General features: G+C 45.4%; 2 protein-coding genes across 8 annotated transcripts in view; one reads left to right on the top strand and one right to left on the bottom strand.

Annotated features, from left to right (window-relative positions):
• DNTT (DNA nucleotidylexotransferase) overlaps positions 1-4856 on the top strand; it is a 29408-nt gene extending 24552 nt beyond the window's left edge. The window contains exons 10-11 of one of the 2 annotated variants that reach the window (XM_027596915.2): positions 1451-1534; positions 3456-4856. In XM_027596915.2, coding sequence (XP_027452716.1) covers positions 1451-1534; positions 3456-3542 — 171 coding nt within the window. In that variant the 3' untranslated portion in view covers positions 3543-4856. The remainder of the gene's footprint in view (positions 1-1450; positions 1535-3455) is intronic. The other variant, XM_027596916.2, reaches the window with a different exon arrangement.
• A 142-nt stretch (positions 4857-4998) lies between these two features.
• OPALIN (oligodendrocytic myelin paranodal and inner loop protein) lies at positions 4999-13795 on the bottom strand. 6 transcript variants are annotated; one of them, XM_027596922.2, is made up of 7 exons: positions 13672-13690; positions 11864-12048; positions 11279-11314; positions 9098-9133; positions 7927-8046; positions 6514-6570; positions 4999-5666 (listed from the first exon to the last, which is right to left on the bottom strand). In XM_027596922.2, exons 5-7 carry the CDS (start codon positions 7966-7968, stop codon positions 5490-5492), a joined length of 276 nt encoding a protein of 91 aa, XP_027452723.1. In that variant the 5' UTR covers positions 7969-8046; positions 9098-9133; positions 11279-11314; positions 11864-12048; positions 13672-13690; the 3' UTR covers positions 4999-5489. The 6 variants fall into 6 exon arrangements, with proteins under 6 accessions (XP_027452723.1, XP_027452719.1, XP_027452718.1 ...); XM_027596918.1 differs by lacking the exon at positions 11864-12048 and having other exon boundaries at positions 13672-13792; XM_027596917.2 differs by lacking the exon at positions 11864-12048 and having other exon boundaries at positions 11279-11392; positions 13672-13692.
• Between the last annotated feature and the right edge of the window lie 807 nt (positions 13796-14602).

Below are 14602 nucleotides of genomic sequence, written 5' to 3' on the forward strand. Positions count from 1 at the left end.
TCAATTCCTTGCTCAAATCCCTATGTTCTCAGTGAGGCCTGCCCTGTGCACAGCACTTACCTTTCAACATATCCTATACTTTATTTATTCCATTATTGTGTCTTTTCTGTGTCCCCTGCTCAAATCCAAGCTCCACCAGGGTAGACATGTTATGCTCCAAGCACATAGAACATGCCTGGCACATAGCAGATGCTCAGTAAATACGTGTTTAGTAAATATTATTATTCTCCAAAAAAAGACATCATTATCATTTCTTGCAGTCTATGGGGAAATGTTCAGAGGTTTTAGCAGAGGTGCCCAGGAATATATCTGTCACCACACATAACAGTCTCTCGCTAACCCCATTATCCCCATCCTCCCCAGCCTTTCTCAACACAGTGCGAGCAGCATTGCTCTAAATCCGGGGGGCGCGGGCGCGGGGGGGGGGGGGCGGGGCATGAAGAGAGTGTCCCAGGGCTGGGAGGAAGCGCAGCGCTGAGCACCCTCATATTTTCACAGACGAGCAGCTACTGCACCCAGCATCTGCTTCACCCTGATTTGTCCGCAACCCTGGCTCCCCTCTGGCACATTATAAAGGACTTGTGTTTGGAAAGTCTGTTTTCTTACACGGGGTGGTGGTGGGGAAGGTCCCAGCCTCAACCAGCTTTCCTAAAGTAGGAGACGGCTCCTCCCACTAGAGGGCGCCATTATCCCATGCTTTCCTCCTACGCTCACATGGGAGGATTAACGTTTCTAGATCTGTGCTTCTCTCAGGAAAATCAACCTGAACGGCAACTGTCCTCTATCTTAGGCTTCAGCTTTCGCTCCCTGCAGCCTCAGAGCCCATCCTTGACCCTAGGACATGCTATTCTGGGACAAGTGGCTCAAACCATCAGTTTTACACAATCTCATCTGAGAGACTGTTAGAGCCAGAGGGAACCTTGCTTACATACTTCCTTCATCCTCCTGTTCGACCAATCAAGATTCAGAGAAGCTGGGTGACTTGCCAAAAGAAGCACAGCCAAATAGGGACAAAATCCAGGCTGGAAGTTGGGTCTCCTGACTCCTCATCCTCTCTTATAATAGCGATATTCCAAAAAAAACGAAACAAAACAAAACACCTACTATATTTATCCAGCATTTACTTGGGGCCAGGTATTATCCTGGACACGATCCTCACATTTGTTTATTCATTCAACAAACATTTGCTGTATATCTTCTATGTGCCAGGCACTATCAGAGAAGAGAATATGGTCATGAACAAGTTAGGCTCCTATTTTCAGGGAGCTTACATTCTAGTGTGCAGGTGCAAGCACAGAGCTCTGTCATCACGGAGCTTTGCCCTTGGGGAGAAAATTGCTTTGAGAATGTTTAGAGAGATTTCACTGTAGAGATTTAGATACCTCTAAACACATAATACTGAAGACATTCTAGGCTTGATAGTAATTTATTTTAATTATATCTCGTCCAGCAGTTTGAGAGAGACCTCCGGCGCTATGCCACGCATGAGCGGAAGATGGTGCTGGACAACCATGCATTATATGACAAGACCAAGGTAGCGTTGTCTACCCAAGATGGGATTCTTTGATCCTCATCCCAATGGTTGGCTCCCTGAGCACTTTTCCTGAACTGATTTTAGTGTCCAGGTTCAGTTTCCTTTGCCCTGAGTGTCCTGTTCCCACAGATCAGAGTTGAGGGCAGCTAGAAGGATCCTGATGGGAGCATGGTCCCCACCTGGCCCAGAATGTACCTCAGGGGCTTTGGGCTCAAAGATGATGAGCTTGTTGGGCCCTCAGAACCAGTCCAGCAGTGAACATTCATTGAGTCTGGTATATCTTTGGTATTTTTAGTGAATAATTCCAAAGGAAACCAAGGATTCTCCCAAGTCATAAATACCATTCAAGTACCCCTTAAATGCAATGAGCAGTAGCATTGTAAGTGACCACATAGGTCATTAATGAGAGTGTTACTGCAAGAGAGAGAGCAACAGAGCTGCCCTGAGATGTAGATGAGCAGTCAGCTAAGCTTACCCACCAGCTATGTAACTCACTTGGTTAGCCTTACACTGGTCATGATCCAAATTCATGCCTCATCAAAATGATAAATTACTGTATGAATTATGAAGAGTTAAATATTCATCTGTTAAATCTACATGTTAGGGTCTACTGTTCTTACAGTGGTCAAGGACACTAAACTAAGCTCTGAGGGGAATAAGACACAAAATAACTAGAAGCAATGATCTTTACGCTCTAGGAGCTTACAGTCTAAATGAGCTCTATTTAGTTAGAGCTATCTCAGTTAAAAGTCAGAAACCCAATCCAAGATGGCATAGCAAAAAAGGGGTGCTTGGCTTATATATTGCAGCATCTGAGGGTAATACTGACTTCAGGTATGGCTGCATCCAGCTGCTAATGCAGGTTTTCCCATGATTCCCATCCTTCCAGCTTAACAGAGGAGAACCTCTTTCCTAATAGGAAATATCAAGAGTCCTAGTTGATATTCATTGGCCAGGCCTGGGCCGTGTGCCCATCCCTGAACCCTTTACTGTGGCTCTGATTGGTCAGGCTTGGATCATGTGGCCCTCCTTGGAGAGGGAATTAGCCCCACACCTGATCCTCATGGATGGAGAGGAGGGAAGGGTGGTTTTCCAAAGAAAAATCAAGGTGCTGCTGTCAGATAACAGATTGTAGATTGGCAGGAAAGCCTCAGATGTCAAGCATGTGAGTGGAGGCAGACTCACATAACACAATTTAGGAATGCTTACAAATGAACACATTCTAAATAGTTTAACATAATGGAGTACATCTTATATGCCCCCACACTGTGCTGAAGGCAAGAAGGGATGACAGAGAAGTGCTGCTTGATCTAGAAGAGATCATGGGGTGGGAGCCTGGTGGGGGTGGGGGTGGGGCAGGTGAGGAGGGCCGGAAGAGGAACCCAACATATACATGTAACCTATGATTGCCTCTCCCCGTTACCTCAGAGCAGCAGTGCATCATTCTGGCTGCACATGAGATTTACCCAGAGCCTTTAAAAAGATTGGTGATAGGACCTCTCCTGAGATTCTCATTTCACTGGACTGGGGTGTAGCTCAATGTTTTTTTTAGAAGTCCCTTCATGTGGTTCTAATGCACAACTGTGGTTAAGAACTACAGACCCATAGGAAAAATACCAAATGCCCGTAGCTAAATATAAGGTTGTCGTAGGTAGGTAAGGTGTCATAGGTAAAGGTAAGGTTGTCATAATTTTACCTTTATCTATGAAATACCACATTTTTGGGTGGGAAAATGTAAAAATTACAGAAGTCAGTTAAGATAAAAAAAGCAGTTAGGATGACTTTTTATACTCAGAAGCAGGGAATTATGTTTTCATAATAATTCATTCTGCCAAGACAATTTATAAGTAAAACTTCCACTATGTCAGCATCGAGATGTTTAAAAATATCTGAATGCACATATTTCTTTTTATACTTTCAGAAAATATTCCTCAAAGCAGAAAGTGAAGAAGAAATTTTTGCACATCTGGGATTGGATTACATTGAACCATGGGAAAGAAATGCCTAGAAAAAGTTGTCAACTTTTTTTCAGCTTTTTTTTTTCAGGTTAAATAAATTATGCTTCATATTGTAGTAAAGATGCCTTAGGAAAATATGAGATTCTTTAAGCCTTATTGAAATGCAGATTGCCATTAGGAATAGTTTTGGAAACTTGATAAGGCAGCACCTGGTAATGGGTTATGCTCTAGTAGGCCATTCATATGACCGTTGCTTAGAATTCACAATGCATTTTTCCATAGAAATGATGTTGAAATTGGTGGCTTATTTCAGGGAAGCTCATCAAAGCCCACTTTGCCCACAGTGTAGCTGAGATACTGTATATTTGCAATAAAAATAGGAGGAAACAAGAGATGGTGGAGTCTTCTTTTTCACGCAAATACTGTAAAAATATTCTAAACAAAAATGTAACAAAATGAAAACGAAGAGTTGAAGACTTATCTCGAGGAGAGAAACAGGTTTAACTAGAAGATCAGAGATTCTGGAGGGGGTTCTAGGTCCCTTCTGGAGCTTTTGGAGGATGGGGTACTAACTCTAGACCCACTCTGCTCAGGTCATAGTCTGCTTCTCTGTCATCATGGAGCTGTTCTCTAGGCGTCCCAGCAAAAGGCCACACACGGGATGTATTCCCACTGCTTTCACTCAGAAGTACAATTTCCTAAATGCCAAAGGAATATCTCCCCTGTTTTCTATCTCTGAGTCTCTCGCTGGATCTTAGTGGCCCTTTCTCTCTCAGGGAGATGCTTTCTCTTGGTCGTTTCATCTTAGGATACCCAGGGTAAGGGAGGCAGCCTTGAAAGCACATGTTGGCAGGTGGCAGTAATTGATTGAGTTTGTAGAACTTGTTCGTACTTGTTTGAAGAAGAGGGGACTTGTTTCTGAGCAATCAGAGGCCCTGTATGAGAAAGAAATGCCTCCACGGCCTATCAAAGTGGAGTTGGTGGATGGATCCTGAGATGCTATGGACCCAGGTTCTCCCACTAGGAGACTCTGCTTGTTCACCAGCAGTGGCCCTCTCTGCATGAGGGAACCAGGACTCCTGGGGAAGCCTCCTCACAGAAGCCCTGGTGAAGGCCTGACCTGAGCCAGCTGATGCTGTTCACAGACTTTCCTCAGATGGCAAGCAAATTGCTACTTAGCCCACCCTTCTGGTCCTGTGTTCATCCACTCTGAGTCTTCTCACTCTCTCTCCCTAGAGAGTGCAGTGGAGGCCTTTCTCTCCACTCCCACAAAATGGATATAGCCCTCATTTCTCATAATCTCTTGGAACAACACTTGCCTTCACTCTACCATATTTACCCTACACACACACACACACACACACACACACACACACACACACACACACAGAGTCTATTGTAGAATCACCTTCCTTATGTACTCTCTGATCACAAACACAAATGGGAGCAATGAATGATCCAGCTATGTGCTACCGCTGTGGTCAGGGAACATATGACTCCACATGATTTCCACCTTGAGATGTTCAGGAATAAGAAATTGCTTCCCCTGAAACATCCCCTTTAAGTTTTATTTGTATCCCAACTTGCACCATGTTAGCCCTGGCCAACCTTCCCATGGAAGCCAGGTGTGATGTTTTTTTTGTTTTGTTTTGTTTTTTTGAGAAAAGAGATGTGGAAAAAAGATGATAAGGCAAGACACACAGAAATCAAGCCCCTTTCCCAAAATCGTGAAGAAAAGCATAGGTCAAGACCAGGATCAAAGGGCTCCTTCTGGACCTCACTTGGTGCTTCACTGCTTATTAAACAACAAGATCTGAGTGTTGGAATGAGTCCTTATTCTGTCACCTACAGAGACAAATCAACCCAAAGTTTTCCAGATCTGCCATGGAAATTTGGATCGGTTAAGAAGCAGCTTAGTATCTCTCCTCACTCTGAGCACAGATCCCTGGGTTTTCAGCTCTGTTCCAGCTCTAGATCTGTTCCTTGACCGAACTGCCTCATTCCAGGCTCAATCTGGGCACAAGCCACCACAATCCCCTTCTTCTCTCCATTCCGACAGGAGGACGGTAAGTGTCATGCATGGGCTCCTCGCTTCCTGCTACAGTCTTCACATATACGTGGGCTCCTTCTGCTCCCGTCAGATTCTTCTCATGTGTGGGTGACCTCCTAGGATTCTTGAGAAAATAAACAGGTTTTTGAAAAACAGAGCAAAGACTTCTGCTTCTGGCCCAAATGGAGCAACAGCAACCAGATTTACCCTCCCACCGGAAACAACCAAAAGTCAGGGAAAAAAACCCAAACATTTAAAACAATAGTTATCAAGATGCTGGACATCAGGCAAGGAAGGATGTAATTCTTGAGAGACAGAAAACAAATGAGGGGAGGCCGACAACTGCCAAGTTTAATGCCCTGGCAGATTTTTTTTTCTGGCCACTCAACTCTCTTCTGTTTAATGTTCGGATGGCATTCCTTTTACCTTAATCTACTGGTGTCTTTATATTTAAAGTGAGTTTTTGCAGGCAGCATACAGTTGGATCTTGTTTTTATATCCAAACTGATAAAAAAATTTTATTTTTATATCTCTGCCTCTTAATTGGGGTATTTAGACCATTTTTATTTAATGAAGTCATTGATATGGTTTATTTATGGTTCATTTAGAAATGTACCATCTTCCCATTTGTTTTCTGTTTGTTCTGTCTGTTCATTACTAGTTTTCAAATATTTTTCTGCCTTCTTCCATATAGATTTTAGGAGTATCTTATTGAGTTTCATGAAAAAAAATCTGTTAGCATCTATTTATTTATTGGGAGAAAGACAGAGAGACAGAGAGCACAGTGGGGAAGGGGAGAGGGAGAGAGAAAATCTCAGGCAGACTCCCCGATGAGCATGGAGCCTGACATGGGGCTCGATCTCATGACCCTGAGATCATGACCTGAACCAAAATCAAGAGTCAGACACTTAACCAACTGAGCTACCCAGGGGCCCCATTGATATACAGTGATTTTAACCAAGAGTTCTTACCTCAGCAATCTTGGGATTGTCATAGATTTCTGAAATTTCACATGGTCTCTCACTTTCCTAAGTTGGTAAAAATAAATTAAGAAACGAAGAAGAAATGAAGGGTCACAGCATTTACCCATGATCATGATTAAAATCAGTGATTCTTAAGCCTGCATGCATATAAGAATCACTAGACAGCTTTAAAAGCAAAACAAAGTAAGCAAACAGATAATAATTGCCCCCCAAAAAATCCTTAAATGAGAAATACCATTATAAATTATTTTGAAAATAATCCAGGATTGGACAGTGGGGAGAAGGGGGTAGGAGTAGAGATCAAACAAGATTGGCCACATTTTGATAATTGGGTTCATTATACTATCCTCTCTATTTTAGTATATATTTAAAATTCTGCATGCCACAGCTCTATTGTCCAGAGATACTAATTTAATTGGCTTTGGTGACTGGTATTTTTGGTAGTCTCCTAGATGATTTTTAAAGTGCACTGAAGGTTAAGGAACTATGACTTAAATAAATAGCACCACCACCAACCACAATACACCTTAACATGTTTAAAGTTCACAGCTTTTCAACAGATCTTTACAACCATGATCTCAGTCCATCCTCACAACCTCCTAAAATAGGGAGGGTAGTGTTTATGACTCCTATTTTGGAGTAGAACTGACCAAGGCACAGACAATGTGAAGTCACTTGCTCAGGATCACATAAATCATTAAGTGGCAGGGCCAGGGGTAGAGCCTAGGCTGCCTTTCTCGCGTTAATGCTTATCAGTATGAGAAAAAGCAGGATTGTTCATAGAGGATGGAATTAGAACCTGGAGTCCACACAACACAGTTGTATTATAACCAGAGAAACCTCTTGGATATTGTCTGGGTGGCCTTTGAATTCTGAGCCTAGTCTCCAGAGCAATCCAGCATTTGGAGGGGTGGGGTTGGTAGATTCTCCTGTGACTGATGTGTGTTCCGATGTAGAAAAAGGGCAAAGATAAACAGAGCCAAATACTTGTGGGCCTATCCCTACCATAGACCCCTCAGCACCTGTTTGTCTCCTACCTTTCCTGAGATTGTCCCCACTCTCTTTTGAAGCTTGGGCCCTTTTGTCCTTGACTTTAGAAAACACATCCACAGTACAGATGTGCATTTGCCATGGCAACACCTGTCCCTCTCCACGGCTACTTTCTGCCACCCCAAATACCAGCCTTGTTGCCATGGATTTCCTAGAGCGAAGGTTGGGTGACAGATTGGCTCTGCCTGGAGTGTAGTATCATGAGTCTGAGATAGAAATTGAGGGGCAGGAATGTCCACCATCGTGTCCCCGGGAAACAGATTTGGATCCTGACACCCTCAGCCCAAAGCCAATTCACTGAAATACTGATTCCTGCCCACACAGCCAGACACAAAGGAGCTTGCTAATCACCTCCGTGGACTCATTGCTGCTTCTTCTTCGGCGGATCAGCATAAATAGTAAAGCCACCAGCAGGGCTGTGGCCACCAGGGATGGGATGCCTGCTGCTAATCCAAGAGAGGGCCCACAGTCCTGCCATACAGAGAAGGGCAGAGTCAGGTTCTCCAAGAATAAAGGGAAAGTCTAGTTGATTAAAAATAAAACAAAACAAAAACCGCATAGCCTCTAAGTGTCATATACAAAATCAAAAGGTCAATAAAATACTGCAGAAAAGATGTTTGCAATATACATGACAAGTGACTCATGTCATAGGACTTAATTTACATAGTTTGAATCAATAGGAAAAGGGTGACAATCCAGTAGGAAAAATGGGCAAAGGGTATGAACAGGCCATTCCTACAAACAGAAATACAGATGTCTCATCAACATAGCAAAAGCTGAGAAACAATTCAAATCAACGATTAGATACTATTTTAACCTATCAGTTTGGCAAAAAGTAAAAAGTTATATCCCACATCATTTTGATGTGAATGTTTACATTTACCTGCACTATATGCATTAAGCAATTAATTTTCAAATTTCCATTTTGCTTTGATCTGAGTGGAAACGGCCATGCTTGTCTCCACCTAAATTTTCAAATTTGTAGATTACCTGGAAATATCAAAGATAACCTGCAGAATCCCTATAAACACTCAACTCTTATATAACATACATACAGAAAAGTATATAAATCATAAATATATAGCTGGATGACTTCACATGTGGAACCCACACAGCTAACCAGTACCCAGATGAGGACTCACAACATGGCCGGGACCCCAGAAGCTGCCCCATACTCCCTTCTAGTAATGGCATGTGTAACCACTATCCTGAACTCTGTCACCGTAGATTAGTTTTGGTTTTGTTTTCCAACATCACCTAGATGGACATGAAAAGTCTGTACTCTTTTACGTCTAGCTTTTTCTGCTTAACACTTTGTAAAAATTGCCTGTGATTCCTGCGTGCTCTCCCTCATTTTTGAGCTGAGTTGGTTGTAAGAATAATTGTTGAACCAGATTCTGTGTTTGGTGACAGTTCATGTATTGAACTTTACTCCTCAAAACTAAGGTAGAGAATGGCTAGATTATTATTCCCATTTTATAAGTGACCAAACCAAGGTTCCATTATGTAGTGATATACTTACTGCTTCTTTCCCACTTGTAGCAGGTGGGGAGGAAGTCTGTGTGGGAAAAGAACATACATCTTAAAAAAAAAAAACAACAAAACCACACAGGGCACATTATACAAACAGCCTATCCAAGGTTAAGCCATAATGCCTAAATGCCCTAAGTGGTAGATGCCTTAAGTGGTAGATCCAGAGTTCATGCTCTTCACCACGGGGCTACACTTCCTTCCGTGACCAAATGCAGCACACCAATACAGTTTTTGTCCTTGACAGTTCAGTATGGCTCAGCAGAGACCGACTTGCGTATGTACCCTGGTTCCAAACCCCCCTGCAGATAGGCTCTGATGAGCCAGGTATTCACCTCTCTCCTACTTCCCAGAGCACTGGCATTCCGGTCGTTCACCTGCACCAAAAGGGAGGTGTTATTTATTTATTTTTTCCTAAGTTTCATTTATTTATTTTAGAGAGAGAGAGAGTGCACGCGAGTGAGCAGGGGGAGGGGCAGAGGGAGAGAGAGAATCCTGAAGCAGGGTCCCTGCTGAGTGTGGAGTCTGACCCAGGGCTCGATCTCAGGACCCTGAGATCATGACAGAAGCCGAAATCGAGAGCAGGCAGCTCCACCAACTGAGCCACCCAGGTGTCCCCAAAAGGGAAGGGTTATGCAATAGAATGTAACTGCCAGATAAGGTTACCAACCATCCAGAGAACTTGCCCAGGATATAGGATGTGCACTGCTAATCCCATACAGTCCCCGACAAACCGGGATGGTTGGTTGCCCTACACAGGTCCAAAGGGAGGAAGGGACGGTTCTCAGAGAAATGGGCTATTAACAGAGAAGGCATTACAAAAGGCGATGACTGGCATCATAAGGGCTTCCCTCTCAGCCCCACTCACCTCTACCGCCCGGAGCTTCTCTGAGTTACCCTCATAGGGTAGGCCAAGCCAGGATAAGACAGAACCTGGGGTCTCCACAGACCTGCTGAGTTCAAGCTGTCAGGGAGAATGTTCCAGCAGGGACCATATCAAAAGGTTCTGACAGGTACAGAGAGGGCTGGGGAGTCTGACAACAGTCAGAGGCTAAAGCAGGGAGCAGAGCAAGACAGGGAGATCCCGAAGGCAGAGGGGGTGCCAGGGTCGGCCAGGGACAGAGATCCAGGGCGGCCAGTAGTGGGCGCCAGAGGCAGGCAGTGAGTCACAAGATGGACCCTTTCCGCGGCTCTCCAGGACCATGTCTCCGTATTACAGTAACAATGATCACTGGCTCACGCATCCTCTCACCAGGCAGATTCTGCTTATTCTCTTTGAATAACAATGTAACTTCTCAGGAAAATTTGGCACAACTCCAAACCCACTAAAAAACCCGGCCAGGAAAATGCTTGGCTCAATCAGAGCTGTGCTGCGAGTCGGAAAACAGCCCTGGCTGTGTGTTACCTCTAACACAACAGCAGAGCAGAAGACAGAAGATCGGCAAAGGACTGAAACTACATGCCTTCAGCAGCTGACAGTCTCCATCTGACTTGGACCTAAATGCCATACTCAAGAGCCATAAACTGTTCGTTCTTGTTGACCCAGCAATGCCTTCTAGAACATATACTAAGGAAATCACCTTAAATGCAGACAAGGATTTAGCTATAACTATTTTTATTACAAAATGATTCTTTTAAATGCGACAAGGATTTAGCTTAACTATATTACAAAATGATTCCTAATTGTGGCTAACAGATCAAAGAAATAATTCACTTGAAGGAATATCACATGACTATCCTCAGTTATGGTTATAAGGGCTGATGGAAAATATGTATCATAAAATGTATATAAAATCATATGTAGAGTAAGAATACAATGGTACATTTGACAACACATGTCAAAATATATATAAAGTCAAAATAAAGATAAAGTCAAACAGGACTAGAAGGAATGACACCAATGTTTTCTGCTGATTGGAATTTAGGTGTTTTGATTTTTTTTTCTATTTTACTTTCAAAATGTTTATTTATAATTTTTATTATTGAAAAAGTTTGTCTCAGCACTCCCCCCCCCCCACCCCACAACTGTTCATAAGTGCCTTTGAAAACCTGGGATTCGGCCCTCAGCATGAGGTCCAAGTGAAGAAGCTCTGCCCGCCCCTCCTCACCCCACCCCCAAGCACGTGTGCCCATCTGCCCCACTTGCCCGGTGACTGGGGCCTGCAGCACTTACCGTGTTGGCCGGCAGTGTGAAGTTCAGTGAGAAACTCTGATGGAGAGAAGGAAACATTAACGCTCCAAGAATGGCCAGCCAGGCTCCTGACCCCTCTACCGACTGTCACCCAACCTGGTGGGTCACAGAAAAATTCACTGATGCCACAGGCTCAGTCAAACCCCAACCTCTGCTCCCAATCTCGGCCCCTCTCCCCTCCTCAGACCCCCAGCCAGGGCCCGATGAAGGGGCCAGCCAGTGATTGCCTGATGGGTCCCAACCCAGAGGGCAGCAAAGACCACGTTAGAAATTCAGCAAAGCACTGAAAGTTGTTTTCCCCCAGAGCGCCTTTGAGGGAGGGAATGGTATGAGTTTAGAAGGACTTGGTACTTTCTGCTTGGGGTAGGAAGTAAGGGCCACGAGGGGCAGGCTCCAGTAAGAACACCTGCTCTGAACCCCCTCCCCGGGAGAGAGGGCATGAGAAGGGCAAGGCTTCTGTGCGTGCTGAGTCTGAGACACAGGTTGCAGGCTCAGGCCGAGCCGCTCAGGACAAGAGAGGAGAGGGAAACCCTCTGTACCCTCCCCTCACTCAGCACCCAGCCTCACCTCTCCCCCAAATATGGAGTCAATACTGGAAGGTCGTGAGCTCCGTGGGGCACCGAGTTGTTAGCCTGTGCGAACCTCCCATGGCTCCTTCCTCCGCCCTGTCTCCATCTTTGTCACTGCGGTCTGGGCTAGCCGAGGCCAGTCTGTCCAGGCTGCTCTTTACCGATACCGAGATAAACACTCTTCTAGGACAATATTGGAGCAAGAGGAATATCCTGCGCCACCTTGGCTCCAGGGCTTCCTGCTCAAGGGACCCAACCACTGCCCTCTGTGCTAACACCAACCAAGCCCACAGATGCTGCAAGGGCACTTGGTGGCCACTGTGTGGGACGCAGCTGCCCAGAGCCTTATCTCATCAGTGAATACTGGGTACTGATGTCAGCAGGCCCAAGACAAAGGTCCCTTTGAGGGGACAGCAAAAGAGGGGGAGCAGCAGCAAGTGGGCCATTGCGTGTGCTGTTTATCAGTGTCTGGATGACGAAGATTTTGGCCAATTTCAGAAAGACATTCCTATTTTGTAGAAATAACACTCCAGTGCTCTTGTGGCAAGAAAAACATCCCATCAGTTTGGGTGGGGAGACTCTGAGGCTGTGTCCTTTAGAGAGGCCACTGGGTAGGGTGAGGCAGCCCTGGGCTTGGAGTCACCCGATCTGGGTTCCAGTCCAGACCCAGTCACTTAGGAACTGTGTGGCCTTGGAAAAGTGACTCAAAGTCTCTGGTCTCCATTTCCTCACAGCAAATCTGTTTTCCCAGCCTTAAAACAGGGATGATGTTAACTCGCTTTGCCCAGAAGCACAAAGGGAACAACATCCAAACTATAAAATGCTCTAGGTGTGTAGCAGTGCGGGGGCGTCACACAATGTCATGTTCTTCATGGCCTGGCCAGCACGGAGCAAGGCACAAGGAAGCCACTTGGGAAGTTCTTATTGGATGGAACTGCATGCATAGATTAGCAACATTCCAAGCACTGAATTTGCTACAATGCACTGCTTGCTAGTCTATAAGCACTCTGTAATGTCTGCATAACAGCTCTAAAGGCACATGAGGATCTCAGTGGTCAAGTGTCCCTCACTATGAGCTTGCCATTTGTGAGGGGAAGCGGGGAGAGGCAGGATAATTGCTCACTGTCCTTGAGGGGACGCTGTGTGTCACACACCGCATGCATAACCGTCCCGTAAGGGGAACGCTACCATCCCTACATCGTGGATGTGGGGACTGAGAGCAAGACTGGTTGCTGGTAAGTGGTCTGGGACTGGTCAGATCACAGATCTTTCTAAGTCCAAAGCCAGAATTCAACTCTTTCTCATAATCTCTTTAATAAAAGAACCCCAGAAACCTCTTCTAACGTAGCAAACTTCATTTGATTGAGTCACACCCAAATATGTGTCACAAGTCAGTAAGAAAATCGGAACGTTTCCAATGCCATTTCTGAGTATCTACGTTGCTGATCACATAACGGAAGGCAGACTGAGCAAATGAGGATAAAGGCAAGGCTCCCACCCATTGCTTCAACTGGGAAATGAATTTGGCCAAAACATCTACTTTGCGCCCTTGTTGTATGTGAGGTTTTAAACACAAAACCTTAATATTAAAGTAAAAGATGAGATCAGCAAATATTAGATAAGAATTGTTTTAATGATTAGTATTTTGCATGCAGGAAGATAACAATTTAAAAAAACCACCCAAGCCCCTTGAAGTCCTAGTGCTGACAGTACCGTCCTATTTGCATGAGGAGATGTGAGCTTTCAATGCCTGGGAGTTGTTCTTTATAGCGAGAAGGGAAGGTTAGGCTGAGCTAGCCTACTCACCATTTCTGACAGCCTCCCGAGAACCTTCTCCCAACACCACCCTCGGCAAGCTCCTTTCTTGCTTGCGCTGCGGGCTTATGTCTCACATTTGTAGGAGCATCCAGCTGGGAGAGCCAGGGTGACAGGGCAAGGGGTGGTTCCATGACAGCCAAGCCATTTATGGTCAGGGGAGTAGCTGAGTTGCCTGCCCATCCCTCAGGGAGGTGGTGTCCTGCTTCACGGCCACTGTGGATGGCCCCACCACCCACCCTCTTTGTTTTCTTTTTTCTCCTTACTTTCCAGCCTCCTTCCTTAGCTACGCCTCCATCTCAGCAGAGAACCCATGGCTAGCTTGAGAGCTCGGTGGCTTCTGTGGCCGGCAGCTCTTTAGCAACAATGGGACCCGCAGGCTGAGGCCGGCCACACCCTCCCCCGCTGCCGGCGTCCGTGTGGCCCACTGTCCCAGCCTCCGTGGGGTCAGCACACCAACAGCATCAACACAGAGGATGGCTGCGTGAGGGGTGTTGGAGGCCAGGCTGCAGCCCCCCGGTGAACACACTCCCTGGGCAGTGAGCTGCCTGGAGGGGAGTTTAGCCTCACCCACTTTCTGTTCTCACGTTTTGAGTGGGGACCCTTGTAGAGTTGGAGGAAGCCACTGACGGGGACTGCTTTATATTTTTTATGAGGTCTTTGTTAGGAATTTGCTTCTTTAAAACAGGGAGGGAACTGGAGTCCCATGCCAACAAAACAACAGAATTCTGACCGATAAATCTGATCACTTAAGTGAATGCATTGCTCATGATTCAACAAAGCTTTCTGGCACTTTCTGTATGTCAAGGGGTTTTCTGGGCATGGTTCTGGGCCTCGGCGATGAGGCAAATGAGGCCCCAGCTCTTGGGGAGTGTATGTTCCAGCAGGCGCAGGTGGACCCCAGTCAGAACAAGTGAGACCC

This window comes from Zalophus californianus, chromosome 15 (genome assembly GCF_009762305.2).
Source record: "Zalophus californianus isolate mZalCal1 chromosome 15, mZalCal1.pri.v2, whole genome shotgun sequence".
NCBI lineage: Eukaryota > Metazoa > Chordata > Mammalia > Carnivora > Otariidae > Zalophus > Zalophus californianus.

Excerpts from the sequence above, each read along its gene's own strand:
- OPALIN (XM_027596917.2), bottom strand. The coding sequence starts at position 11,335 with ATGTTTCCTTCTCTCCATCAGAGTTTCTCACTGAACTTCACACTGCCG. Across the intron at positions 6,571-7,926 it reads GCAGCAATGAGTCCACGGAG|GAAAGTGAGAGACCATGTGA; the intron begins GTGATTAGCAAG and ends TTACCAACTTAG. Across the intron at positions 5,667-6,513 it reads ACAATCCCAAGATTGCTGAG|AATCCTAGGAGGTCACCCAC; the intron begins GTAAGAACTCTT and ends TATTTTCTCAAG.